We start from the raw sequence: 27,843 nt of genomic DNA, 5'->3' as shown, positions 1-27,843 counted from the left end.
TCCAGCTTCACACATCCCGGACTTGGGGGAGGGGGGACCAGGAGCTCCCCACCAAGACCCAGTTTTACGACGACCACTTTCTGAGAGTATCAAAGAAGGGTTTCATTATCAGACCCCAGTATCTCGAGGATAGAGGAGTCTCTCATGCACTGAGGATTGCCATTAGTCAGATGCGGGTTTCGTCCCATCAGCGAGGCAGGGTTTCATTATCAGAGGGTTTCATTATCAGACCCCAGTATCTCGAGGATAGAGGAGTCTCTCATGCACTGAGGATTGCCATTAGTCAGATGCGGGTTTCGTCCCATCAGCGAGGCAGGGAGAGCAACGGGTATACCTAGAGAGCAACGGATCTGCACGCTATGTACACTGGGGGCAGTTGAGACAAAGGAGCATTTTCTTTGTGTTTGCCCAACCTACTACGAGATTCGGGGACACTACCACTGTCTCTACCTAGAGGGAAGTGGCTTTGATCCTTTGTCATGACTGATCCATTTCCATGACTAGGTCTGTATCGGGCTTTATCTCATGGAGATGCGGCGACACAAGGAGACGCTTCTACAACAGATCAGAGAGCAGCAAGGGATGGTCAGACCACTACAGGACATAGAGGGTGACTGGGCACAACGGCACGTCACAGACTTCTATACATTTGAGTTAGCCCCCGGACACAATGGAGTGGAGGAAGAGAAGCTAGCCAATATGAGAGTAGTCTGGATGAGCAGCTGGAATAGTACCACCAAGAGAGGGGCGCAGAGGCCACATGTGCAACAGAAAGCCCCCACAGTACACTCTATCGAGGTCCGACCTATCACAGCTTTCCTCAGGGGAGACTGACAGAGATGAGGGGTCACTCTAGACATAGCCCAAAGAGTCCAGAGAGCGAGGAGACCTCGTCCCCCACCACAACGCGAGACAGCTCGACAGACGCAGAGACGGGACATCTTCGCAACCCACCAAAGAGCCATCACTGTACCAAGCTTCGGTTTCGTCCCAACGCCTGGATAGATTGGTTGATATGGCCCACTCTGCAGCTGTAGTTGACTCTCTTTTTTTTCTATGATTATGATTATGATTCTGTTAGCATAGATTAGTACTCAGCAAGGGTCCTAGCGTACCCTTTGCTTCAGCCCACTGAGGCTTTGCATCAACTCGTTTTTTCCAAATATCAATGAGCTGCTTTCTAGCCCTCTTTTGAATCTCAATATTTCTGTGGCCGTGCAAATTTTTAATGGACTTCCCCATATAGCAGCTCTTGAGCAACACCAAATCCATAGGCAACCTCTAGAGGGCACGAAGGAGAACTAGGAGCAAATCTTCTTATGCTCTTTTCCGATCCCTTGGGCTCTCATTGTTTCTTGGTTTGCCTTTGTGTACTTCTTGAAGCCATTCGTCAAGAAGAGGCAAACCCTTGAGTTTTAGAAAGTGTGTGAGGAAATCAAACGGTTCGGTAGCAGCAATGATATTCAGCAAGCTTTGGTGGAGGGAGAGCAGACAGTGCTACAACCACTGCTCTATGCCTACTCACCTTGTTCTCCCCATCCCTATATTTTAAAATGAGATCGAACCTCTGATTTCTAATGCCTCACTAAACATCATAGAAGCAACACACTTTGTCAAAGGAATTGGTAGGATTGAAGTGACTGCATTCACATCCTTAGAAAGCCATAATGGTGATCACTTGCTCCATCATTTGTGAGTCTTTTTGCACTCTTCCAAGTCCTAACAAACACCACTTTAACCCATCTATTGTCCTACACACCAGAACATCGTAGCTCTTTTCACCAAAGCATTCACCATAGGCCTGTGAGGCCTCCCGTGGATGTTAATATATCTTTCTCTCTCTCTCTCTCTCCCTCCCTCCCTCCCTCCTCTCTCTCTCTCTCTCTCTCTCTCTCTCTCTCTCTCTCTTTTCAGCCCACAGTGGCTTGTATGGATTACCCTTGGATTGTACTTTCTCTCTCTTTTCAGCCCACAGTGACTTGTATGAATCACCCTTGGATTGTACTTTGTCTCATAGGCCCATGAGGCCCTCCGTAGGCAGTAATAAATCAATGTCAATCTCAATCTCAATCTCAATCTCAATCAATGTCTCTCTCTCTCTGCCCTGTAGCTCTACTCTGCCCCCCCCCTCCCGTAGCTCCACTCTACTCCCCCCCCTCCCGCAGCCTCTGCACCACCCCCCCCTCCCGTAGCCTCTACCCCACACCCTCCCGTAGCCTTCCCGTGGTCTGAGGGCCCTTGTCTGCTGCAAGCCTTGGCTTGCCACTGGCCTTGCGCAGGCCTGCGCACCCCTACAGCAATGCTGAACAAGATCTGCCTCCCCTGGAAATCGTGCACTTGAACAAGTCCTACAATGGCCCACAAACCCAAACAGTCTCCGAAGCCAATTGTGGGAGAGATCACAAAGCGCATCTCCAAGAGTGGATTAGCAATTGACAGCCAACCAGCCCTGAAAACATCGGGTGCAATGGACACCAATGCAGTTCTTTCTCCCGTAGCCATCATCTCTACTCCAATCACTACCCCCCCCACCACTGTACCACTCAACCTGCCCCCCACAGGAGAGGGTCACAGTCCCTCACCCCCCACAAAGCTTCCTTCTGTCTCCACCACTCTTATGTCCCCCCTTCCCCTCACCAGCAGCCTTTCTCCACTCCTCTGCCATATACAGCTAGCCCATCGCCCACGCCCCCACAGCCATACGCCATGTCCCAGTTCGCACCCCCCGGGTCCCACCTGAGACGATAGATTACATCTTTGCGGAGCTACATCGACTACGGGATCACACCGTAGCACAAGACCAGCTTATTCAGAGCATGCGCCAGGAGATCACTCACCTCTGTCAGGAGGTTATCTCTCTCGCTGCTACAGTCACAGCGGCCCCGCGCACTACACCAGAGCCATCATCTCTACTCCAATCACTGCCCCCCCCACCACTGTACCACTCAGCCTGCCCCCCACAGGAGAGGGTCACAGTCCCTCACCCCCCACACAGCTTCCTTCTGTCTCCACCACTCTTATGTCCCCCCTTCCCCTCACCCAGCAGCCTTTCTCCACTCCTCTACCATATACAGCTAGCCTATCGCCCACGCCCCCACAGCCATACGCCATGTCCCAGTTCGCACCCCCCGGGTCCCACCTGAGACGATAGATTACATCTTTGCGGAGCTACATCGACTACGGGATCACACCGTAGCATAAGACCAGCTTATTCAGAGCATGCGCCAGGAGATCACTCACCTCCGTCAGGAGGTTCTCTCTCTCACTGCTACAGTCACAGCGGCCCCGCGCACTACACCAGAGGTAGAGGAGCAGATCGCTACTATCCAGACTGCTATTGCGGAGACTACCAGATGGGTGGACGTTGCGAGACAGGCACCCAAAGCAGCAGTCTCACCCACCATCGCCGAGCAGGAACAGAGAGCCAGTAAGGCTCTCAACATCCGAGTACGAGGTATCCCCCGCGCAGATTCACTCACCCCCTTAGCGAACGTGACTGCTTTTGTGACCTCTACCCTCGGCCTCGTCGAGCATGGGATGGAATATGCATGGCGCACAGGACGGGATCCCACGCGCCCACAGCCACTCATCATCCGATTCAGGGATACTCAGGCTCGACTTGCAGCACTCAGGCAGCGTGCTACACTACGGGACCACCCTACTATCTTCATGGATGAGGATCTCACACCTATGCAGGTGGAAGAGCGGCGCACCCTGCTTCAGCAGCGAGATGTAGCCCGTCAGGAGGGGAAGTGGGCTGTCGTCCGAGATGGCCGCCTGTTAGTTGGCCCCCGCCGCCAAGCCCCACCAGGTACTCCAAACATGGTAGCAAACTCCCCCCCCCAAATAGGGAGACATGGTCTATGAGACTCAGACTCAGCACACAGTACCCTTGGCATGCACCGTATGGAACTGTAATGGTACCCTCTGGTCTGACCCTGGGAACTTCTCAGAGCCATACACTGGACGCGACATCGCTTTCTATACAGAGACACATGAAAGCCCCGAGCGCCCTCTCCCCTTGGTCAGTGGCTATACCTGGAAGTCAGTATTCCGTAAGGAGACCAGATATACTGGGGGGGTCCAAGGGTCAGGCGGAGTTGCAGTACTCCTTCGCTCAGCGCTCACGAGCTTGACATCCGTGGTTAGACGGGATGCCCATGCCCGTTACCTATGGCTCCGATTCCGACGCCCCTCCACACGCGACCTCTTTATTGCAGTCTGCTATTTTCCTCCTGAGACGTCACATTTCGCACGGATGCTTCACGAGGATACGAGGGTATCCCCCTATCTAGATCTCTAATCAGACATTGTGGAGTTCTCCAGACGCGGAGAGGTCCTCCTAGTTGGGGATTTCAACGCAAGGACAGGTGCACGTCAGACATCACTCCTGGATTTCCACTCAGATCCGGTCCTATTACCTGAGATGGACACAGAGGACTCGGGCTTCCCTCGCTCCTCGACTGACAGTCGCGCTCCCGTTACTGGGTATGGGCAGGCTCTTTTGGACCTTGGACGTATACATGATCTGGTCATCTACAATGGACTAGATCGGTGGCCTGCCTCCTCTGGTTTCACATGTTTCCCACATGGTGGAGGAGCCAGTGTCGTCGACTATATTCTGGGATCTCCTGCTTTAGCCCCACTGCACCCTTACCCCCAGGAGCCGATCACACTTACCTTTTCTTTCATATACTTGCGTCCCGAGCCCCTCCCAACCACACCCCGCACTATACTACCTATCATGATATACACTTCGATCATAACCTCTCACCTGATTACTCAGCCCACCTAGCCTCTCTCCTCAGACACAGACACCATACCCTCTCTAGATCACCGAGCCACCCTTATCACCCACTCCCTTCACAATGCAGCCCGCCACATCTTTCCTTCCACTGCCCGGTCCACCCACCCTCCACCCGCTAGCTCTACCCCTTGCAACAGATGGTATGATGACGAGTGCAAAGCATTACGCCGCACACTCCGACTCACAACCCAGCGAAACGCTAGGGCCAACCCACGTCTCACCAGGGATTATCGTCGACTAGTCCGTCGCAAGAAGCTAGCCTTCCTGCACCAGAATGAGGATACGCTACTGAACATTCTGTTTAGTAGCAACTCCAAGGATTTCTGGAGGAAATTCCTAGAATGCCGATCCCCCTCCCCCTCACGGACACTTCCCTCTGGCACACCTACGCACGCACACTCTTTGATATCCCTGATCAGCCCCCTCCCGACCTCTCAGCCACCCCCCGCCCCAATTCTTGTATCCTCTTCACAACCCAGGGAGTCACCCACGCAGCACCTAAGCTTCATAACGGTCGAGCTAAGGATCATGAGGGCCTATGCACAGAGTTTGTTGCCTATGGCATCAAAACTATAGCCCCCATCCTGGCAACGCTGTTCAATCATCATCAATGAAGCTGTCTGTCACGGGTTCCCCAGAGCCTGGACCCTGAACACTATCACACCCATCCACAAAGCAGGAGATCCCATGGATCCAGGGAATTACAGGACCATCATGGTTGGACATGTTATGTCCAAGATCTATGCATCAGTGTTAGATGGCGAGGTCAGTGCTTGCGCAGAGATACAAGGGCTCAGGGCACCCGGACAGGCCGGCTTCAGGACGGATCACTCGACTTACGATCACATTTTTACACTTAGAGGGATCATTGAGGAGGCCAGACACAAGAGACAAAGAGTATATTGTTGCTTTGTGGATTTCCGCAAGGCATTCGACACCGTTCCCCGTGCCCGACTCATCAGACGTCTGCAGGAGTTAGGCTACGACTTGGCGATTATCTGGGCAATAGTAGCTCTCTATGAGCGGGTGACGGGGCAAGTCAGGATTGGCACCAGCTGGACCCCGAGATCACGAGCACTATCGGAGTCAAACAAGGATGTCCCTTGTCACCGACTCTATTTGGCCTCTACATCGACGAGCTCGAGACCACCATCAGGACACTCGGAGGTGCAAGCTGCTCTCTTGCGGAGACTGCCATCCAGATTCTCCTATACGCAGACGATGTAGTACTACTATCCTCTTCTGCTACTGGTCTTCAGCGATACTTGGATGGACTTCAGGCCTTCTGTGATACACATGACTTGAAGGTCAACCTTGGGAAAACCAAGGTGATCTTCAACACCTCCAGACCCACTATGCACCGAGAGCACTTCCTCTTCGTCGGCGACCCTGTTGAGATAGTTGACTCCTACACATACTTGGGCGTTGTCTTCTCAGGCCCGATCTTCACGATGCACCCGGCCATGCAGGCCAAGATCAACCGAGGATACGCCGCTCTTGCCAGACTGGAGCGACAGTGCTACCACTCCCACTTCCAAGACCCGCGGACCAAGTCTCTCCTTTTTGATTCTTTGGTCCGCCCAGCAAGCATGTATGGTAGCCCTTGGTGGGGAGTCGACCTTTCAGACATAGAGTGGGCTCGAGTTGAGCGCCTGCAGATACTGATGTTTGCTCGGATGATCCGTAGCAAACCATCAGTACCACACCAGATCATTCTAGCAGAGTTTGGCCCCTCACCCCTACAGCTTGATGCGGCTTTTCAGGCTATCACCTACCTCCACAGAGTCAGGGATTTTGGCTCCTCCGCTGACGGTCGCCTCCGCCTACCTTGGTTAGCCCTATCATCCTCTATGGCCTTATCCGTTGATGCGGACCAGCGATGCTGGTATAGTCGTCTTTCCAGTTGGTTCACCCGACTCGGCCTCGACTTAGACCGGTTGCCTCCTTTTCAGTACAGCCTCGACGCTCCACCATCTCCTCTCTCCCCCACTGACCAGGAGGTCAACCGGCTCATTCGGGTGGATCTGCTCCAGCTCCACACCTGGCGGACATGGTTTCTTCACTCTGAGCTTCCTGTGAAGCTCGACTTCTACCGCTGACACTGCCTCCAGATCTCACAGGAGGGCTTCATCACACCTCCGGGTTACACACAACTTCATCTACCACATGCGCTCCGGATCTCCCTCGGTCAGTTTAGGGTCTCGTCACACCGATTACGGATCGAGAGTGGCCGCGCATAGGGTATCCCACGAGAGGACTGCCTTTGCCCACTTTGCGACTTACAGGAGATCGAGTCGGAGGAGCATTTTACTTTCAGATGTCCTATCTATTATGCCATTCGAGGCCGATACCACTACCTCTTCCGCAACGGATTCGGCTCCCTCCCACACATGCTACAATTCCCGGATCAGCGGTGCCTAGCCGCTTTCTTACATGAGATGACCCGCCACCGAGATACTTCTCTCCGAGCACGACGACACGAGCAGCACACACAACGTGAGGACACCCAGCGGCCTATCACTGACTTCTTTCAGTCACAGAATACCTCTTCTCAATCTAGCCGACGACGCGGACGTGAGCGAGAGCCAGAGCCACGACAGCTGCGTCAGCGGACAGACTCACACATCCAGGTCCATGACATCTCGTCTCTGCTCTCGGCCCGCCCCACTGGGGTTACCGTTGCCCTCATCCACAGGCCACCTGCCGCCCCCGACGACCGAGCTCGACTAGGCCGCGTGACGTCAGAGGCCAATCATCTATCGCAAGGTTTTTTTCGACTTCCCATTTGACGGCCCCTCTATGATTGGTCTCTGACAATCACCACCTGTACATGTATACTGTATCTCCCCCCTCTGCCCCATTTTTTTTGTGGCCCCCCCCCCTTCTTCTTCTTTGTATCATCTGGAGGTAGACACATATTTTTGTATCAGGACTAGACACATAGTCCTTCATAACCTCTTTTTTGTAGAAACGGTTGGTTGGCCAGTTTTGAGACCACCACCGTTATGCTCATTGTATCAGTTATCTTTCGTCTCATAGACCTTCACGGTCTTCCGAAGACTTTAATAAACTTTCTTTCCTTCTCTCTCTCTCTCTCTCTCTCTCTCTCTCTCTCTCTCTCTCTCTCTCTCTCTCTCTCTAGGTAGTTTTGAGTACTAGCTTGGAGTACTAGTTATACAAAGGACCATGGACAGCGGGCTCTTAGGCAGGCAAGCTTCTGGAGACAGCACTCCACACTAGACCATATTTTTACCCTGAGAGCCAGAAGGTCTACACTTGTTTCATGGACTTTCGGAAGGCTTTTGACACAATCCCTCGCTCTAGCCTGATCGGAGCTGCATCTCCCAGATCTAGGTCATGATTTAGGGAGTGATGAGTCTATACGAGTCCATTAGAGGGCGTGTCCGTGCTCCTGGGGGGGTTTCATATTAGGTTGAGAGCACCATAGGTGAAACGAGGCTGCCCCCTCTCACCGAACTATACATTGATGAGATTTCATCCTTTGTTGATCACTTAGGAGGAGAGGGCTCCCTATTGGCTGACTTGATGGTACAAATACTACTTTATGCAGATGACATAGTCCTCATTTCGTCCTTAGCAGAGGGTTTGCACAAACACTTGGAGGCCTTGGAAATGTTCTGCACAGAGAGGGACCTAACAGTGAACCTTGGAAAAACCAAGGTTATGATCTTCAACACATCCCAAGCGGTGCTTCACCAACATCGACGTTGCCATAGTTTCACTTACCGTGGGGAGCCAGTGGAGATAGTGCAGTCCTACACGTACCTAGGGGTAATATTCACGAGACCAGGCTTAATGAAGACCCATGCCGCCAGAGCACAACTCACATGAGGGAAGGGAACCCTGGCCTGACTAGAGAGATAGTGTTTCTAGGCGCATTTCCAGGATCCACCGATGAAGGGCTGGCTTTTTGACACTCTTGTGAGACCAATTGCCATGTATGCAGCACCTTTTTGGGGGAATGACCTTTCAGCCACTGACTAGAAGGGATTTGAGAGGCTACACGTGATCATGGGATCTAGGATGATTCGGAGTAAGCCTTCAATCCCCCACTAGATCATGCAGGCAGAATTCGCCATGACAGTGCTCCAAGTGGACGCCCTCTTCCAAACAGTGACGTTTCTCCACAGAGTTTGGGCCCTACCTCAGTGGAGATTACCGAGACTAGCATTCGAGTCATCCTAACGCCTAGCAGAGAGAGGCTTTGATACACCATGGTATGCGCAAGTGTCCACTTGGTTTGATAGCCACAGTATCCAGATGGATAGGCTCCCGCCCTTTCAGTATAGTATGGATGCACCACCAGAGCTCCTCCCACATGATGAGATTAACCGTATCATACGGTTATTCTCGGGCTTGGGGGGGGGATCAAGAGTTCCCCACCAAGACCTAGTTCTATCATGACCACTTTCTGAGGATATCGGAGCATGGTCTCATCATCAGGCCCCAGTACCTCGAGGATAGGAGAGTCTCACACGCCTTGCAAATTGCTATCGGGCAGATACGAGTCTCATCCCACCAGCTGCAGATTGAGGTTGGAAGAGCGGCCGGCATACCTAGAGAGCAACGGCTCTGCAACATATGCACGATGGAGGAGGTCAAGACAGAGGAGCATTTTCTATGTATTTGTCCGGCCTACTATGAGAACCGAGGACGATACCATTGTCTCTTTCAGGAGGGGATCGGTTTCGGACCACTCACTCAACTGATACATTTCCCCGACCAAGTCTGCATTGGGCTCTATCTGATTGGACAGATCCCATAAGGATGAATGAATTGGAAGAGGATGACGAAGAAAGAAGGGGTTGGAAAAGGACATCCAAAGATGCAGGGGAGGTCACTCATATGGGAAGGCAACAATTCACACTATGTGGATGTGAGCTGCACATATGCAATGGCACGCCAAATTTTCAAAACACGTCACGATACACATGCAAGACAGCTCAACGGCCAAGTGTGGTTGATTATATGATTACAAACTCCAATGCACAACACGTGATTGACTATATCAAGATTGAGGAGGACTCTCTTGAGTCTGATCATAGGGCAATATCTATAGGCATAAAGGGGACAAGTAATGATGGGAAAAAACAGAAAGTTATTGCACATCCTAGGATAAGAATGGACTTCAGAAAAGCTCATATCCATGAAAGGGAGATAGAGGAGGAAATGGCAAAAGGGAACATGCCTTCTACATGCCATGAAATGAGCGATTACATAACAGATATGCTGCTGTCAAAAGCCCAAAAATGCTTCACTAAAAGCAATGGGAGAAGCAAGGGAATGCGATGTAATCACTGGTATGACCAGGACTATGAAAAAGCAAATAGAGCATGGAAGACAGCAGTCACAACTGAAAAAGGGGACAAAGCTCGAATATATAAGCAAGTGATAAGGAACCAAAAAAAGATTATTTCTTAAGAGTAAGCAGCTTGAAAGCTTTGAAAAGCAGAAACAAAATCCGAAAAAGTTTCTCCCAAAATTGCATGGCAGCAAACCCCGAGAAAGGAAGGCAAAATGGTAAGACATGATACAGTTTGTCAAAAGTCTATACGAAAGAGATGGGGAAGAAAAGATAAATCACAATTTTACTATCGAAGGAACAAATGGAATCATAACAAAGGAAGACATAGGAAAAGGCCTGAAAAAGCTTGCTAATGGGAAGGCCCCAAATACACAAGGGCTAGTAGCAGAAATGTTGACATGGGGAGGCAAAAAGACAAAGAAAATGCTTACACGCTTATGAATATGGCACCAGAAGAAGGATGCCCATCCGATTGGAAGCTTAGTAGGCGGAGAGATGCAAGATGGCAAAGAATTATCAAACAATCATGGTGAGCAGCCTAATGGCAAAGCTATATGGCACTCTTGTTGAGCAAAAAATCAGCAAATGGGTGGAGGAACAAGGAGTCAAGGCACCATCCCAAGCAAGGCTTTGTCCCGAACACTCAATGGTTGATCATTTGGTTGCCATAAGAGCTGCAACTAAACGAGCCAAGCATCAGAAAGATTGCTAGACTTCAAGAAAGCCTTCGATACAGTCCCAAGTGGAAGTTATGAGAAAGACTGGAAAAGCTTAAAGTCCTTCAAAAACTCGGAGAAGCCATGTACTGACTCTATGAGAGAGTTCTAGCAAAGCTAGCACAGCCGCTGGTAGATGGATCATGCTCCACAGGAAAAGCCGTAATAAGCATTGACATAAGGGTTAAGCAAAGCTGCCGCCTCTCACAACACTTTTTGGTCTCTTTATTGATGATTTGGAGGGGTAGATGAGATTACACAGCACGGAAGGTGTTCAGATTGCAGGGTATGCTTTGCTAATGCTTACCTACACGGATGATGTTGTATTCTTCGCAAAGAACAAGGGGATGCACTGAGAGAATTCTGCAAACACTTGGGAACGCAGGTCAACATATATAAGACAAAGGTCATGGTGATCAGAATACGTAATAAACAAGTGGATGTCAGTTTAAAGAGGAGCCACTTGATACAGTCAACACACATAAATATCTAGGATTGGATTTCACAGACAACCACAAATGGAATGCATGCGTGGAAAGGAGGATTCTGGGAGGTTTGAAAGCTTTGTATAGCTTCCAAAATAAATGCAGGAAGGCTCATCCGTGGAATTGGGAAATGAGAAAGTTTCTATACACCATGCTTGTGCAGACAGTGATCCTAGCTTGGGCAGCTGGTCTCTGTAGGATGTATTGGAAAACGATATAAACTTTACACAAACGTTCCTCATAGGGGAGTTAGGTGTAAAGGCACAGGCACCACAGGCATGACACCTCTAGAATGTCAATTCATGGCTCACCTCAATAAATATTGAGAAGATGGGACGCCAGTAGGATACCACGCAAGACTATGGAAGCTACGCAAATCAAGGGATGGCACAAAGGGGTATAACGGCAGTTGATATACCAGAAGATGCATGTGAAATCAAAGAGAGAGTGACGCAGAGAATGTTACAGAAACTACGGCAAAACCCAGGGACAAAAAAACAGTTCTACACACAGGAAATTACCTCAATGGACAGTTATGGAATGCAGAAATACCTTGGAGTAGACACATCAATATTCAAAAGACAGCTAATCTGCAAAATCAGAACTAGTTCACATGATCTCGAGGTAGAGAGGGGTAGGTGGGCAAGACCCAAGCTCCCGTGATGCAGAGAATGTTACAGAAACAATGGCAAAACCCAGGGACAAAAATACAGTTCTACACACAGGAAATTACCTCCATGGACAGTTATGAAATGCAGAAATACCTTGGAGAAGACACATCAATATTCAAAAGACAGCTAATCTGCAAAATCAGAACTAGTTCACATGATCTCGAGGTAGAGGGGTAGGTGGGCAAGACCCAAGCTCCCCAGAGAGGGATGAACCTGCAAAATCTGCCCCACAGGAGAGGTAGAAAATGAGCAGCATGTACTCCTCAGATGCAGAGCCTACACTAACATCAAAGAAGGATATGAGGGCAGTGGAGACAATGTGAAAGACCTGCTAGAGAAGCCAGCCAAAAAGCTAGGGACCTACTTGAAGGAGGTTTTGGAACAATGTAACAAGGTACTAGGACTAGCACATGAGCTAGCCCAACAGGTACTACATAAAAGGTTGTAATATTTTTCTCACATAGATGTAAGGGATCATAAGTAGTTGATAGTCACATTGATCCTTAACGGACTCACGGTGGACTTTAATACAACCATCTCTCTCTCTCTCTCTCTCTCTCTCTCTCTCTCTCTCTCTCACATCCACTTCCGAGACTAGGTCTGCATTGGGCTCTATCTGATTGAAATGTGACGACATAGAGAGACACAATTGCAACAAATCAAAAAGCAGCAAGAGATGACCGCCCCGCAGGATGTTGTAGTAGACCGAGCACAACAACATGTCACAGACTTTTATGCCTTTAAGTCAGCTCCAGGACATAGTGGAGTGGAGGAGGTGCTAGCTGACATGAGAGCATTATGGATCAGCGGAAAGAGACAATGTGATGCTGCCGTGTGACGGACGCAAAGACCACATGCGACACGGAGAGTGACCCGAGCATGCACTATCAAGGTCCGGTCTATCTCAGCTCTCCTCAGAGGAGACCACCAAAGACGAGGCATCACACTTGACATAGCCCATCGGATACAAAGGTCAAGGAGACCACGTCCTCCGCAATAGCGAGAGACAGCTCGACAGACACAAATCCGAGATATCTTTGCAGCCCAGCGGAGAGCCACCATGGTGCCAGGTTTCAGCTTCTAAGTCTCAGGGTTCCCTTTTTGGCCTGCCATAGGTAGGCCTTAGTGAAGGTTGTGGTTTTGAGATGGGAAAAATAAAATCATTGTTTTTATTTATGCTCTGTTACTTGTTAATTTGTAGTTGATGCACTTGTAGAGTATTGATGATTTGGGGTCCCCTTGTATGACTTTTGGGCCATTCTCATTTACTCCTCTTTGCACACTCTTAATCTCCTTCCTTGGGGTCTCCAATTTTATGCTTCTCTAGGCATTTCACTCACTCACAGGCAGGCTATCATTCACCTTCTTAGTTTTGTTTTGAATTCTTGAACTCTTTAGCTTAGCATAGCACTGAGCAAGGGCCCTAGCGCGCCCTTTGCTTCAGCTCATCGAGGGTTGTATGAGTTCCCTTTTTTTTGTGTATTGTCCCATATGCCCATGAGGCCTCCCAAGGACGTTAATCTCTCTCTCTCTCTCTCTCTCTCTCTCTCTCTCTCTCTCTCTCTCTCATGTCTATGAATCAGTACTCGACATAGAGGTCAGCAGATTCGCAGAGATGCATGGGCTCAAGGCCGAGAGATAGGCAAGATTTCGACGTGATCACGGGACCATGGATCACATACTTGCACTCAGGGGGATCATAGAGGAGGCCAGGTCATGGAAACAGAGAGTATATTGTTGCTTTGTGGATTTCCGCAAAGCCTTTGACACACTCCCGCAAGCCCACCTCATCAGATGCCTACAAACACTGGGGTATGACCAGGAGACCATATGGGCTGTTATGGCACTCTATGAGAGAGTCTCGAGCAGAGTTCGGATAGGTGCTAGATGGACAGATGAGATTATGGGCACCATTGGGGTCAAACAGGGTTGCCCATTGTCACCAACCTTGTTTGGCCTCTACATAGACGAGCTCGAGACCTTTATGGGATCACTGAGAGGGGCTGGTTGCTCTCTCGCCGACACGCTGATTCAGATACTCTTATACGCGAATGAAGTGGTTTTGATGTCCTCATCCGCTGAGGGCCTCCAACGACATCTAAATGCACTACAGGTTTTTTGTGAGTCACATGATCCAACCTTGGCAAGACCAAGGTAATGATCTTCAACACATCATGCGCAATGAGCAGTTCACATTTGATGGATCATCGGTTGAGATCGTCTCCTCGTATACCTACCTGGGCGTCGTCTTCTCTGGCCCGATTTTCACGATGAGACCAAAGATGCAGGCCCATTTGAGCCGGGGATATGCCTCACTTACTCGCCTAGAGAGAGAGTGCTTCCACTCACATTTTCAGGACCCTCGAACCAAGGCTCTTCTTTTTGACTCCTTGGTTCGACCAGCAAGCATGTACAGCAACCCTTATTGGGGGCCAGATCTCTCAGACACAAAGTGGGCTCGAGTGGAGCGATTACAGATCCTCTTGCTCTCGTGAATGATCCAAAGCAAGACATCAGTACCACAGCACATCGTTTGGGCCAAGTTTGGCACATCCCCATTGCAACTAGATGGGACGTTCCAGACCATTACCTTATCTACACCGCGTCAGATAGTACGGGTCCAGTACATCGAAGTGACGCAGGTTGCCATGGCTGGCTCTATCTTCATCCATGGGCCTCGCAAATGGGGGATTGAGGTGGTTTGAGAGATTGGGGCTTCACATAGACAGGCTGCCTCCCTTTCAATATAGCTTAGACGCTCCATCTATCCCACTGGGATACCACGAGGTCAACCAAGTCATTCGAGAAGATCTACTACAGTTACACACATTCAGAACCTGGTTGGAGCCGAGGGAGCTTTGTGAAGATCCACACTTTTCGAAAATGCAAATGTGTGCAATGCATGCAGAATTTGAATGCCAATTGGCCCTCCAATGGGGAAGAGCGCCCTCGTGAGAGTACTTGTTTCTTTTTCGACCTACATGCAAGGTGGGAGAGAGATGACGGAACAATGCAATGTGATAGAGAGAATGCTATGAGAGATTTCCAATGAAAGGGTGATACCCTTTCATTAATGTCCCTTGAGATCACTCAAGTTCCATCTTCCCATTTACACCTACCCTCATCCTACGACCCGTGCACCTACCATTCAATGCACTCTAATGCACCCTTTCCCTTTCCTATTGCCCCTAGGACCTAGACACGTGTGTGCACATCTTTATTACTAATCATTGGCCAATGTTACATACTTTTAGCGGTACTATTTACACCGCTTGATCGATCATAAATACAAACATATAACCGCACCATCAAATTGGCACCTAACAATAATAAGGTTCTAATGACTATTAATTAACTAAATAATCATTTCTCTTGTCATGACACTCCCTCCTGCTTGAATGAGCAGAAGTCCTCTTCTGGATTATTGCTTCTCTCTTCCTCTTACGTGCACTTTCTCTTGTTACTTCTGCCATTGCATCGCCTCTTTGTAATCTACGAGTATCTGTGGAAAATCTGTAAAGAACTCTTCTTCCATCCATTGTGCATCACTAGCTGGCTGGTTTTTAAACTTCAGTAAATACATCTCTCTCTTCTTTCCACGAGTACTCTTCTCTTTATGGTACACAATCTGTTCCGGAGTAAGAACTTCAGTCCCATCTTCAAGTTCAGGTTCTTCTTGATGCTGAGTATCCAAAAACGCAGAAGTATCGCCATGGTATCTCTTCAAATTGCTCACATGAAAGATGTTCTTCATACGCCAGTGGGCTGGTAACTTCAGCTCATACGCTCTGGATCCTTCTTCTGGATATAAAGCTGCTGAAATCTGAAATGGACCATAAAACTTCGGTGCTAGCTTGACATGTTTTGTACTTCCTCTCACTGACTTGATTCTTCTTTTATCAATCTTCAATAAAACCCAATCATCCTCCTTGTAATAAACTTCTTTTTCTTTTTTTATTGGCTGCCTTGGATTGTTGAACCTGGGCCTTCTTAATATGTTCTTTTACCTGCTCAATAACCTGTGACATATCCTCAGCAAACTGGTCAGCAGCAAAAATTCGCTTCCCCAAGTGTGTTATTGGAGTGGGTAAACATTGCCCATAGATGATTTCAAATGGGACTTTCTTGGTGGAAGTATGTACAGTGTTATTATAAGCAAACTCTAACATGGCTAAGAACTCTGGCCACCTTCTAGGTTGGTCATGGACATAAGCTCGAAGTAAAGTAATTATGGTTTGATTGGCATTCTCACTTTGTCCATCTCCTTGAGGATGGAAGGCTGTAGTAAATTTCAGTTTGGTTCCGAGATTCTCTAATAGGGCTGTCCAAAAGTTGCTAATGAAACGGCCACCATTATCGGATACAATGGATTTTGGTAACCCATGTAACCTAAAGATTTCCCTAATGAATAACCTTGCTGTTTCAGGAGCAGACAACTCTTTTCTACAGGGAATAAAATGAGCTTGTTTACTCAGCCTATCTATAACAGTGAAAATCTGCTCAAACTGACCAACCTTGGGGAAACCGGACACAAAATCCTTTATAATGTGTTCCCACCTTTCCGAGGGAATAGGCAAAGGCTGCAAAAGACCAGCAGTCTTACTTGTGTCAGATTTAATGCGCTGACATACGTCACATTGTTGAACAAGGTCGAAACTTCTTTGCGAAGTTTAGGCCAATGGAAGTATCTCTCAATATTGTCAATGGTCCCTCTAATGCCTCTATGTCCAAAATATGGACTCGCATGTAACTCACTCATGACTGATACCAAAATGTTTTGGGTACACATATGGCACGTCCCAAAAATAAGTATCCATCCACGATGGAATAAGCCTCTAAATCCCCGACTTCATTACGTTGAATCTTCCCATAAATGTCAGCGAAGTCCTCATCTAAAGGATAAGCTTCAACCATTGCTCCTAATGATTTCTCCTTAATCACAGAAACGTGATTAACTTGGGGCCATCTACTCAAAGCATCAACTACTAAATTCTCCTTTCCTGGCTGATATTTGATATTTGGTTGCCCAAAAGATTGAATATATTCAGCCCATTTGATTTGCCTTGAAGAGACAATGGGTTGAGAAAACAAGTGCTTGATACTTTGATGGTCAGTCTTAATCTTGAAAGCATAACCATATAAATAATGCTTCCATAACTTTAGAGCATGAATGACTGTCAATAACTCCTTCTCATACGTGATATATTTCAATTCAGCCCCTTGAAGTTTTCTACTCTCATAAGCAATGGGATGCCCTCCTTGCATCAACATTGCCCCAATCGAGGTACCACTCGCATTCGTACATACAACAAAGAACTCTTTGTCCATGTCCAGAAGTGTTAACACTGGTGCAGTCACCAACGTTCTCTTAAGCTCCTCAAAAGCTACTTGGTGAACCTCTTCCAAGTTGATACGTGATGTGGTCGCCTACTCAAACCCATCCAAACAGTGTGTCCACCAATGAGCTATCCTTGAAAGACAAAGATGCTAGCAAGAACTCGAGTTCAAGAGCACCCTTAGAATCCCTTCGAGCAGCGCCAACACAATTGATAGTTATGGAGGTTGGACCGCTTCTACATTGAAGATTGGGCTATGTAGAGAGGAGGAGCCACTTGCATCTTAGTGAGCAAAAAGTGTTAGATCAAAGTTCCATTGTTCTATTTAGAGCATATTGCCTCAAAGAGAATTGGGGATTCTACATGACCTTTACTACTACGCAAGTGTGAGACACGCTATCTTATAAATGTGGACCTTGAAAAGTAGCACTCCTCAAGGTCCGATTACATAAGAGATGGTAACCCGGAACACAAAGGGATGGCATGCTATCTCCATAGGGAGGGTGTTCCCTACCTATCTAGTTCATTAAGAGACAATTATGAGCCAAGATATTCAGGGGGGTACTCCACCCTCCCAAAAGCGCCACAAGCTCTCTTTATCTTATGTGATTGTTTCCAACATCATGGCTTGGAACATCTAAATAGACTCGTGATGGGGGGACAGTAGGTTCATCATGCCTCCACTCTCATCAAAATATGGCTAGGAGAGAGGTACAAGGGTTTCAAGATGTTGAAAATGGAAGCAAGAGTTAAAGAGACTAAGGTGAAGCAAGCCGCAATGAGATTGCAAAACAAGAATAGTGATAGAGACAAAACCCTAGGATGGGTCAAAACATGTGTGGTGACTAACTCATCCATAAACTTGATTCGCTAACTGAGGTTAGGGGAAGAAAACTTATAAAAGGGAAAAAGTGCCCCTAGCCCCTTATTATATTGGCCATTGTCTTAGAGATTAATATTTCTAACACCCCCACACTGTCAAAATCTACGAGGTATAATCTCAATCACTGAATGGAAACTTTTGAGGAAAGCCTCTAACTTTGGATGAGCTACTGCTTTGGTAAGAAGGTTTTGATGTGTAGGGCAGAAGATCAAGCTGATCTCTCTAGCATGTAACTACTCCTTGACATAGTGATAATGTATCTACTTCAGTGAAAAGGTTTGCCACATTTTGATGTGTAGGGGAGAAGATCAAGCTGATCTCTCTTGCATGTAACTACTCCTTGACATAGTGATGATAATGTATATCTTTGTGTTTCGTACGTGCATGAAACACATGATTTCCCACCATGGCAATGACACTCTTGACTATCAGTGAGACAAAATCCTCAACCAAACAGACTCCACTATGGTTGTGAAAGCGGTCCTATACTCAATCTCACACAATGAGGTAGCAATCGTCAATTGTTCTTTCCACTAAGAAATGTATGTCCAAGAAAGAAACAATTAGAGGTGGTTGACTACTTAGGGTCAAAGTCACCTGCCAATCCTCGTTGATGTAAGCATGTAAATGCAACTTAATTTCCCTTGGGAAACAACAAACCAAGAGAAGTACCTTGAAGGTATCAAAACACATACTTCGCAACCAAAAGAGTGTGCATAAATCTTCTTAGATAGGATATAATGCTAGGTTGTGTATTACACAAGTAAATGAGACATCCTATAGCATGGCTATAAATGTCAGCATCAAACAATTCACTGTCATCATGCATGAACAACTTGATCCTTGTCTCCATAAGAGTTGAGATGGGCTTGAAATCTGACCCATTTAAGCAATTTCCCAATGCCTTTCTCATCTTGCAACAAAACCAATGCCTTTCTCATCTTGCACAATTTGAATGGCCAAGTAATAATGTAGCAGCCCCAAATCAAACATTTCAAATGTCTGCTATTTGAAATCTACAAATATTGTAGCATTTCTACCCAAGATCAGCATGTCATCGACATATTTAAGAATCTATGCCTTAACTAGCCAATACTTGGCTCAACAAGGCATATACCCACCGACAATTGCATGTTTTCCTCCTCATTTATGAGCATAGTTACCAAAAACGGCCGTTACTGGCCTAAAAACGAAAACGTTAAAACGAAAATGCCGTTTCGTTAATAACTACACATCCCTAGGAAGGATCTCAGCTCATGTATGTTTTGGGTATTGGCCATTCAATTATGGCCTTGACCTTTTTAGGGTCAACCCGAATTCCCTCAGCAGACACAATGTGTCCCAAATACTCTATTTCTGTCTTGAAGAACTCACTCTTCTTGGTATTTAGGAACAATCGATCCTTCCTTAGGAGCTCCATCACCTTAGCAAGGTGATCCTTATGCTCTTCCTCATTCTGGCTGAAAACTAAAATGTCGTCAAAAAAGACTATGACAAATTTTCCCAAGTAGGGTCGCAAAACCCTTCTCATCAGCCTACTAAAAGTGGCTGGAGCATTAGTTAGGCCAAAAGGCATGACCAAAAACTCATAATGTCCAGTGAGAGTGCGAAAAGCAGTCTTATGTTCATCCCCAGCTTTCATACGAAGTTGATAATAATCAGATTTCAAATCCAATTTGCTAAAAACTTTAGCACCTTTAAGCATATCCAATAAATCATCCACTCTTGGAATCGGATACCGGTTCTTAATCGTAAGTTTATTCAAAGCACGGTAATCTATACACATACGATACGATTCATCCTTCTTATTAACCAATAATATAGGTGCTCCAAATGCAGAACTACTTGGTCAAATCAGGCATTTTTGCAACAGATCTTCAATTTGTTTTTCTACCTCCTCCATTTCTATCCTGTTCATCCTCTATGGGGCTCTACATGGAGGAGAAGCTCCTAGCTCTAAGTCTATGGCATGATCATCTTCTCTCTCCATAGGCAATTCGAATGAGTCATCTCTTGAGAATCGATCCTCATAAGCTCTAAGGAACTCATTTCTCTTCCAATCTTCTTTTGAGATATGAAGATCTCGTGAATCCCGTATATACACAAGATTACAATCTAACCCTCTTTTTACCAATCTTTTTGCTTGGGTAGGAGTAATCAATGGAATTGTATACACGTCCCGATCCCCTACGATCCTTATGTTTTCATCCTTATGTACAAAGCAACAATGATGAGTATGAGGATGAATAGCAGGGTTAAAATCATACCGCCATGGTTTACCTAGAATCATGTCAACGTCTTGTAAAGGGGCTACTAGAAAATCCCTTCGATCTCTATATTTTTGTATACAAAAAGGAATATTCTGTACTATGGATGTGTCTTCTTCATTGTGTCCCCTAAAAGCTCCTGAAAGCGACATGTTTTTTATAGGTTCTGATTTAAGATGGAGTAATTTTGCCAATGCATCACTTACTAAGTCATAATTACATCCATCATCTAGGAGAACCACTATTCTCTGTCCATTCACAAATCCATACATCTTAAAAAGATCATGAGGCCCAAAGGTATTGGCTGAATGGACAGCATTCACTATTGGCTCAATAGTCACAAAAGATTTCGAGGGTGACAAGGTAAAAGCCTCACCCTCCTGCTTGGATGCCTTGGCTTTCCCTTTTACTAAATTCGTCTTGCCAATCTTAGCCAAGAGAACGGGACACTTATGCCATCGTGCCCTGGCTTATGTTTCTTACACCCGAAACATTTTCCTTCCTTAATCAACTTCCTCTTCTCTTCCTCAGTCATAGAAGGAAATGGCACTCATCCAGGACGTGATTGGCTGTTCACATTCCTTACAAGAGCTTTACCCTTCCCTTTATTATTCTTAAACCGGTTTGGTTTCCTAAACCAAACTTCCTCTTCTCTTTGTTAGTCATAGAAGGAAATGGCACTCATCCAGGACGTGATTGGCTGTTCACATTCCTTACAAGAGCTTTACCCTTCCCTTTATTATTCTTAAACCGGTTTGGTTTCCTAAAAGTGGGTATATTGTTGGTCTTAGATGATGACCCATCCTCCTTATTGAAGGGTTTACGAGGATTCAATTTCCTCTCGGCTATTTCAGCCAGCTTAGTGAGGTCCTTAAGCGTGGTCGGGTTAAACATTTCAACCTCGTATCTTACTTTTGGGCTTAAAGCTGCTAAATACTTCTTTCTCCTATCTTCCTCACTCTTTTCGGGTAACTCTAGAGAGAGTTTCCAAAATCTGGCTGTAAAATCTGCATTACTCTCATTATCGAACTGCCCAAACCTCTCCCAACGAAAGGTTAGGTTCTCTTCATGCCTCGGTGGCATGAAAGTGTCTTTCAGTTGCTCCACGAATTTAGCCCATTCATGAATAAGCTCTTTTCCTGTTTGTAACAAGGACCACCACATTAGAGCATCCTTCTACAGATGCAATGTGGCAAGAGCAAGCTTCTCTTGCTCGGTCTTGTCTTGATGGGCAAAGTATAGCTCAAAATGGCGAATCCAATTGAGGATTTTGTCAGCCTCCCTTGCCCCATCACATTTGGGGAACTCAATTCTCTCTCATGGTTGGAATTTGGACCTCTTACAAGGGGTACTCAACTCTTCATCCCCGAAGTTTAAAGTCCTCTTAGTCCCTAATCTTGTCACAAGGACCACCACATTAGAGCATCCTTCTGCAGATGCAATGTGGCAAGAGCAAGCTTCTCTTGCTCGGTCTTGTCTTGATGGGCAAAGTATAGCTCAAAATGGCGAATCCAATTGAGGATTTTGTCAGCCTCCCTTGTCCCATCACATTTGGGGAACTCAATTCTCTCTAATGGTTGGAATTTGGACCTCTTACAAGGGGTACTCAACTCTTCATCCCCGAAGTTTAAAGTCCTCTTAGTCCCTAATCTTGTCATAATGGACTGCTCCATCATATTGCTAAGCTGAAAAATCCGCTTATCAACAGGAGTCTCCTCTCTTCCTCTTGCACTTGGATTATAATCCATGTGTACTGGGTTTTGAGTTGAAGGCGTAAACTCATCACCTTGTTCTTGGCTAGTCTCATTTTTTCTTTCATTACGAAAGGAGAACTCCCTATCAAGAGGTTCTTGAAGGAGGGATTGCTGTAAATCTATTTGTGGGTTATCATACTCAAGATGTGTATAACTCTCACCTAATCCATCCTCTTCAAGAGGGGGTGAAGGTGTTCTTTCTCTCTCTCCTTGAGGTAATGGAGGAAAAGGAATAAGTTCGTTGTTATATGTCCCTTCCCCTTCCATTCTTTCCTTTTAGTAATACAAGAGAGAAAATGTCTTGCTGTAATTTCAAAAAAAAGAGGTTTATTTTACAGCAAAAGTCAAGTGTTGTAGAGTTGGTGATACTTATCCGACTCCCGCTTCGTTTGTGTTGAGAAGACACTTAAAATGTCCTCCTTTCCCTTCTCTTTCAAGCTTTTCTTCTTGTATTTCTGCTGTAAACTGATTCGCTCCGTTTGGGCTACTTGTTTTGAGCAGATTGGAGCTCTAGATACTGTTATAGGGGGTACTTCATGGGTGGATCACCCCCTTGAAATCTTATTCCGATCCAACTTTCCGTTGGGGAGAACGGGGAATTCCTTTTCCTCACGGTTTAAGGATTTTAAGGGTGCATTCACATTGGGGGGGGGGGGGGGGGCAATTCACCTCGTGAGGTCACCCTGTTCACCGTTAGAGACCAGAAATTTTCAGAAAAATCCCTTGTCTCAGAACCTCGGAGATCGGTCGGTCGTGATCCTCTTCCGTAACTTCTCTTGCGACTTCCGTCGTCCGCAACGGTCGCCCTCTTAACTTCTCTTGCGACTTCCGTCGTCCGCAACGGTCGCCCTCTTCTCGTCCCGCTCGTGGATTGTCACTGCTCTGATACCAAATGTGAAGATCCACACTTTTCGAAAATGCAAATGTGTGCAATGCATGCAGAATTTGAATGCCGATTGGCCCTCCGATGGGAAAGAGCGCCCTCGTGAGAGTACTTGTTTCTTTTTTGACCTACATGCAAGGTGGGAGAGAGATGACGGATCAATGCAATGTGGTAGAGAGAATGCTACGAGAGATTTCCAATGAAAGGGTGATACCCTTTCATTAATGTCCCTTGAGATCACTCAAGTTCCATCTTCCCATTTACACCTACCCTTATCCTATGACCCATGCACCTACCATTCAATGCACTCTAATGCACCCTTTCCCTTTCCTATTGCCCCTAGGACCTAGACACGTGTGTGCACATCTTTATTACTAATCATTGGCCAATGTTACATAGTTTTGGCGGCACTATTTACACCGCTTGATCGATCATAAATACAAACATATAACCGCACCATCAAATTGGCGCCTAACAATAATACGGTTCTAATGACTATTACTTAACTAAATAATCATTTCTCTTGTCATGGCAAGCTTCCAGTGAAGCTCAGTTTCTACATAGACCACTGTCTGCACATCTCTGAGGAGGGTTTCATTGTCCCACCAAAGCACACTCGGATCCACCTGCCACACTCACTGAGGATCTCTATCGAGGACAGTTTCGAATTTCATCACACCGAATCCGTATTGAGAGCGGATGAGCTGAGCGGATACCCACGAAGAGACGCATATGCACGTTATGTGATCGACAGGAGGTGGAGTCAAAGGAGCACTTCGCGTTCAGATGCCCCGTGTACTACAAGATCCGCGGTCAATACCATTGCCTTTTTAGGGACAGTCTTGGGCCATTATTAGGGACAATCTTGGGCCATTATGCAAACTTCTCTCATACCCAGACTAGGGATGCCTTGCCACCTTCATCCATGAGGCGGTCCGCTGTAGGGAGCACTTACTCAAGACGCAGAGACAGTCCTCAAACACAGGACCCATTCTCTCTTAGAGCAGGATCACAGAGTTCTTCCAGTCAGACCGCACGCCCTACAATCTGAGGCACTGATAACAGAAGAAGCAGAGACCTAGAGCCTAAGGCACGCCACACTCGACAGCCGGACATGCAGATCACACTGAGCGACCTCCCATCCTTGTTCATGCCTGGGGCTCAGCCCACAGGGGTTACTATAGCCCTGGTCAAGAGAAGTGTCATTGCCAGGAGACCGAGACGGACAGCACCCACAGATCGTCGCCAGCGCTCCATCACTGGTGGCTACATATCAATATCCCCCTAAAACACACATACTTTTGTGGGGCCGTTTGCATGGACCAGTGCCAGCCATCACAGAGTTCTTCCAGTCAGACCGCACACGCCCTACAGTCTGAGGCACTGATAGCAGAAGAAGCAGAGACCTCTAGCCTAAGGCACACCACATTCGACAACCGAACATGCAGATCACACTGAGCGACCTCCCATCCTTGTTCATGCCTGGGGCTCAGCCCACAAGGGTTACTATAGCCCTGGTCAAGAGCAGTGTCATTGCTAGGAGACCGAGACGAGCGGCACCCACAGATAGTCGCCAGCGCTCCATCACTGGCTACATATCAATATCCCCCTGACACACATACTTTTGTGGGGCCGTTTGCATGGACCAGTGCTAGCCAACCCTGATGGGGGCTGACCCGAGTATGATGATGATGATGATGATGATGATGTCACTATTGATGATATGACTGTACTTAGCATTCAGCATGGGTGTTGATGCTCGTTTAGTAGCTCCACCCTTTCTGCTTGATTTGAGTCTCATAGACCCATCGGTCTTCCAAAGACTCTATCTATCTATCTATCTATCTATCAGACAGATGGGTGTGTGGGTGGGTGTATGTGCATATACGCAATGCGCGTGTGTGTGTGTGTTTTAATTCTAGTGTGCAAACTCATTGCATAGAGTATGATGTATATTTGTCCTACAGTGAGATTTTCTCTTTATGTATTTTCCAGCTATCTAGTTTGGGATTTATGTACTTTGACATATCCCATTTTGGGATAGTTACTTTGTAATATAAAGGAGGAAAAAAGTTCACAACACCGCCCCCCCCCCCCGCCCCCAAAAAAAAAGTCCGTTAATTCAAGTCAAGTTTTATCTTCATACATGTTACAGTTAAACATTGGAAGTCAGTTTTTGGCTTTCTTCCATTGAGGATCTCCTTTTCCCAAAGCCTCTCTCTCTCTCTCTCTCTCTCTCTCTCTCTCTCTCTCTCACACACATATGACACGCAAAGCACATATACAGTATGCACGTCGAAGTAAAAGTAGGTGTGCATCATCAGAGTCAGAAATCTATAAACAGAGCAGATGGCAACTGGCCCAGGGTAGAGAGGCACCAGATATGCAGGGCGTGAGAATCCCGTCGCCCATCACCAAGCTCGTCCCCAAAATAATGACAACAAGCAACACATTTTTCCAAAAAAAACCCTTCTCCAATCTATACTTGATGTTGAGAGCCCTCTGCAGCCCTTTAGTGGGCACTCGAATCCGGAAATTGGACAACCGCTCGTCAGCAGGTTGGCGATTGGGTAACAGATTGACGTTGGCATATCTACAGATTAGCGCATACAACGAGAGAGTGCCTCCTGCACCATAAAATCGTCTGCATCACATAATATTAACGACAGCGCAGGGGAGCTAAGAACATTTGTCCTGTTCTTTTTTAGCTTGAATTTGAGATTGCACCGCCTTGCTACCAATCCAATGAGAGAAAGATCAGGCAAGGAGTGGCACCTTCCCCGTTATTGTTGGCTCGAAGGACAATGAAGACATATTTGATGAGGGGGATGAGCGTGAGAGTGTAGATGATGATTGACAAAGCGCCCAGCACATCGATTTCGCCGCCAATTTGGAGTTGAGAGAAGGCACTGCTGTAAACGTAGAGGGGGCTGGTACCCATATCGCCATACACGATGCCAATTGTTTGGAAAGCCAGCCGGAGAGTGGTTGCAAGTGTGTGCTCCTGCAGCCAGAAATCTACAAACGATAAATTAAACCGTCGACATCTTATTGCGGATTCAACACAAGCTCGATTCTCTGGCAACACGGACCTGCCCACCGTGATGCGGAATTCCTTGTAGGTCCATCGCTTCGACGTCAAGCGAGTCTATCCGTGGCACCGTCCGTCGAAGTCCTGGGCGTCTTCCTACACCGTCACTTCGGAACGATGAATTCGCCCGCTCGCTTTCAATGGATTGGATATCATCGTCTGGGTAATTTTCCTGCCTATTGGTGAACAAAGGAGCAATATCGGTCCCCTCGGCCTCTTTCCCCAAATCGCTTTCCCTTTCCTCTTCCTGCAAGTCCTCCATTGCTGTGGCAACTCGAGCCCGGACAAAGAGCCCCAAAATGGAAGTCGATAGGGCTGTGCTAAGGCTTTACAGACCGTGCATCTCGCCACCGCTGCTACAGTTGAAAACGGCGTGATGGCCTTTTACAACTTTCAATGCGTTATGCAAAATTCTGGGGAAGCTTCTGTACCCCCGACTGGTTACGCCAACCCCTGAAACAGCTACAGACACACACGCTGAAGCTAGTTGTGCCTCCTTGCTGATGAGACTTTCGGCAACCTCCTTGCTGAAGTGAGGCTTCTATATCCATGCCGATGTCTCCGACTTCCTACTCCAACCCCTGAAACATCTGCAGAAACCCACTGAAGCTAGAGGAGCGTTAGAAAAACTGTGTGAGGCTTCGAGCTTTCGTGAAAGCTTGGGGAGGTTCAGAGGAACGGAAGCGAGCCGTTGGAGCTGAGATGCTATTCACTGATGATGATGGCTGGAACAACGTAAGGAATATGGATTCGTGAACAAAGCTCTGAGATCGGGCAATCACAGTAGCTGACCGTGCATCGAAAAGGACGTAGGTACTTATTACGACTGTGCGAGGGCAGCACAGCTGCCAGACGGTAGCTCTGGATGATAAAATCATAACTTGGTAACTTGGTACCTTGGTAGCGCGCCAAGCTTCAAGAATCATTATATGTCACTAAACAACTCTAATAAATCATTCAAAGCTCTCTTCAAAAGCACTACCATTTGCTAAGTCGCTGTTCCCACGCATCCCCCCTCACACAGCGCTTTTTCAAGCACATTCGCCACCTATGCCCCCCCCCTTGCGGCCACCACCCTACCTCCGGAGGCCTGTGCCAACGACCCTTGCCTCCTGCGACTTGTTTCACCATCAACGTCCTACGTCACACCAGCACCTCGGTCCTCGCCCCACCCAGTGTGCGTGGAAACAGCTCGTAAGGGGCTATGCACACACAACCCCTCAGCTCAAGGGCCTATTTCCACAACGAGCACTCTCACCACCAGTGGAAGTGGGGTGGTCGGACCTACAGTTGGCATTCACAGAGGGAGGGTTGGCGAACTCCATGCACGGACGTAACAGGGTGTGAAACGCATCGTGAAGATGCACGCCAAGAATTGGCTATAAAATCTACCCCGAACATCTAGCTCTCCCCCAACAAATCTTGTTGGACTCCAATGGCCACCTCCCCCCCATTGATTAAAGGAAAAGAGGATGGTCACACCTGCACCAAAATTGGCACACATCTAGGTTGCAGGGAAACAAGACTCGAGAGTGCACAAAATCGCACTCAAACAAGTCACCCTACCCTTTGCGGTGCCCACCAAGTGGCGATCGCCACATAAGCTTGTAGCTTGCAAATAGAT

The 27,843-nt window shown here is 47.2% G+C and overlaps 1 protein-coding gene across 2 annotated transcripts in view; it reads right to left on the bottom strand.

The window, feature by feature from the left end:
* The window catches only part of LOC147882611 (putative potassium transporter 12), a 137,617-nt gene extending 110,612 nt beyond the window's left edge, over positions 1 to 27,005 (bottom strand). The window contains exons 1-3 of one of the 2 annotated variants that reach the window (XM_087400372.1): positions 26,221 to 27,005; positions 25,904 to 26,132; positions 25,507 to 25,755 (exon numbers count right to left, since the gene is read on the bottom strand). In XM_087400372.1, coding sequence (XP_087256498.1) covers positions 25,507 to 25,755; positions 25,904 to 26,132; positions 26,221 to 26,481 — 739 coding nt within the window. In that variant the 5' untranslated portion in view covers positions 26,482 to 27,005. Of the gene's footprint in view, positions 1 to 25,506; positions 25,756 to 25,903; positions 26,133 to 26,220 lie in introns of those variants that run through there. The other variant, XM_087400373.1, reaches the window with a different exon arrangement.
* Positions 27,006 to 27,843: the final 838 nt, after the last annotated feature.

Source organism: Dipteris shenzhenensis, chromosome 29 (genome assembly GCF_047967505.1).
Source record: "Dipteris shenzhenensis isolate YYH24624 ecotype China chromosome 29, Dip_SZ_1.0, whole genome shotgun sequence".
NCBI classification, from domain to species: Eukaryota; Viridiplantae; Streptophyta; class Polypodiopsida; order Gleicheniales; family Dipteridaceae; genus Dipteris; species Dipteris shenzhenensis.
The sequence above is the reverse complement of the archived record's forward strand: the minus strand, read 5'-3'. Positions and strand labels throughout refer to the sequence as shown.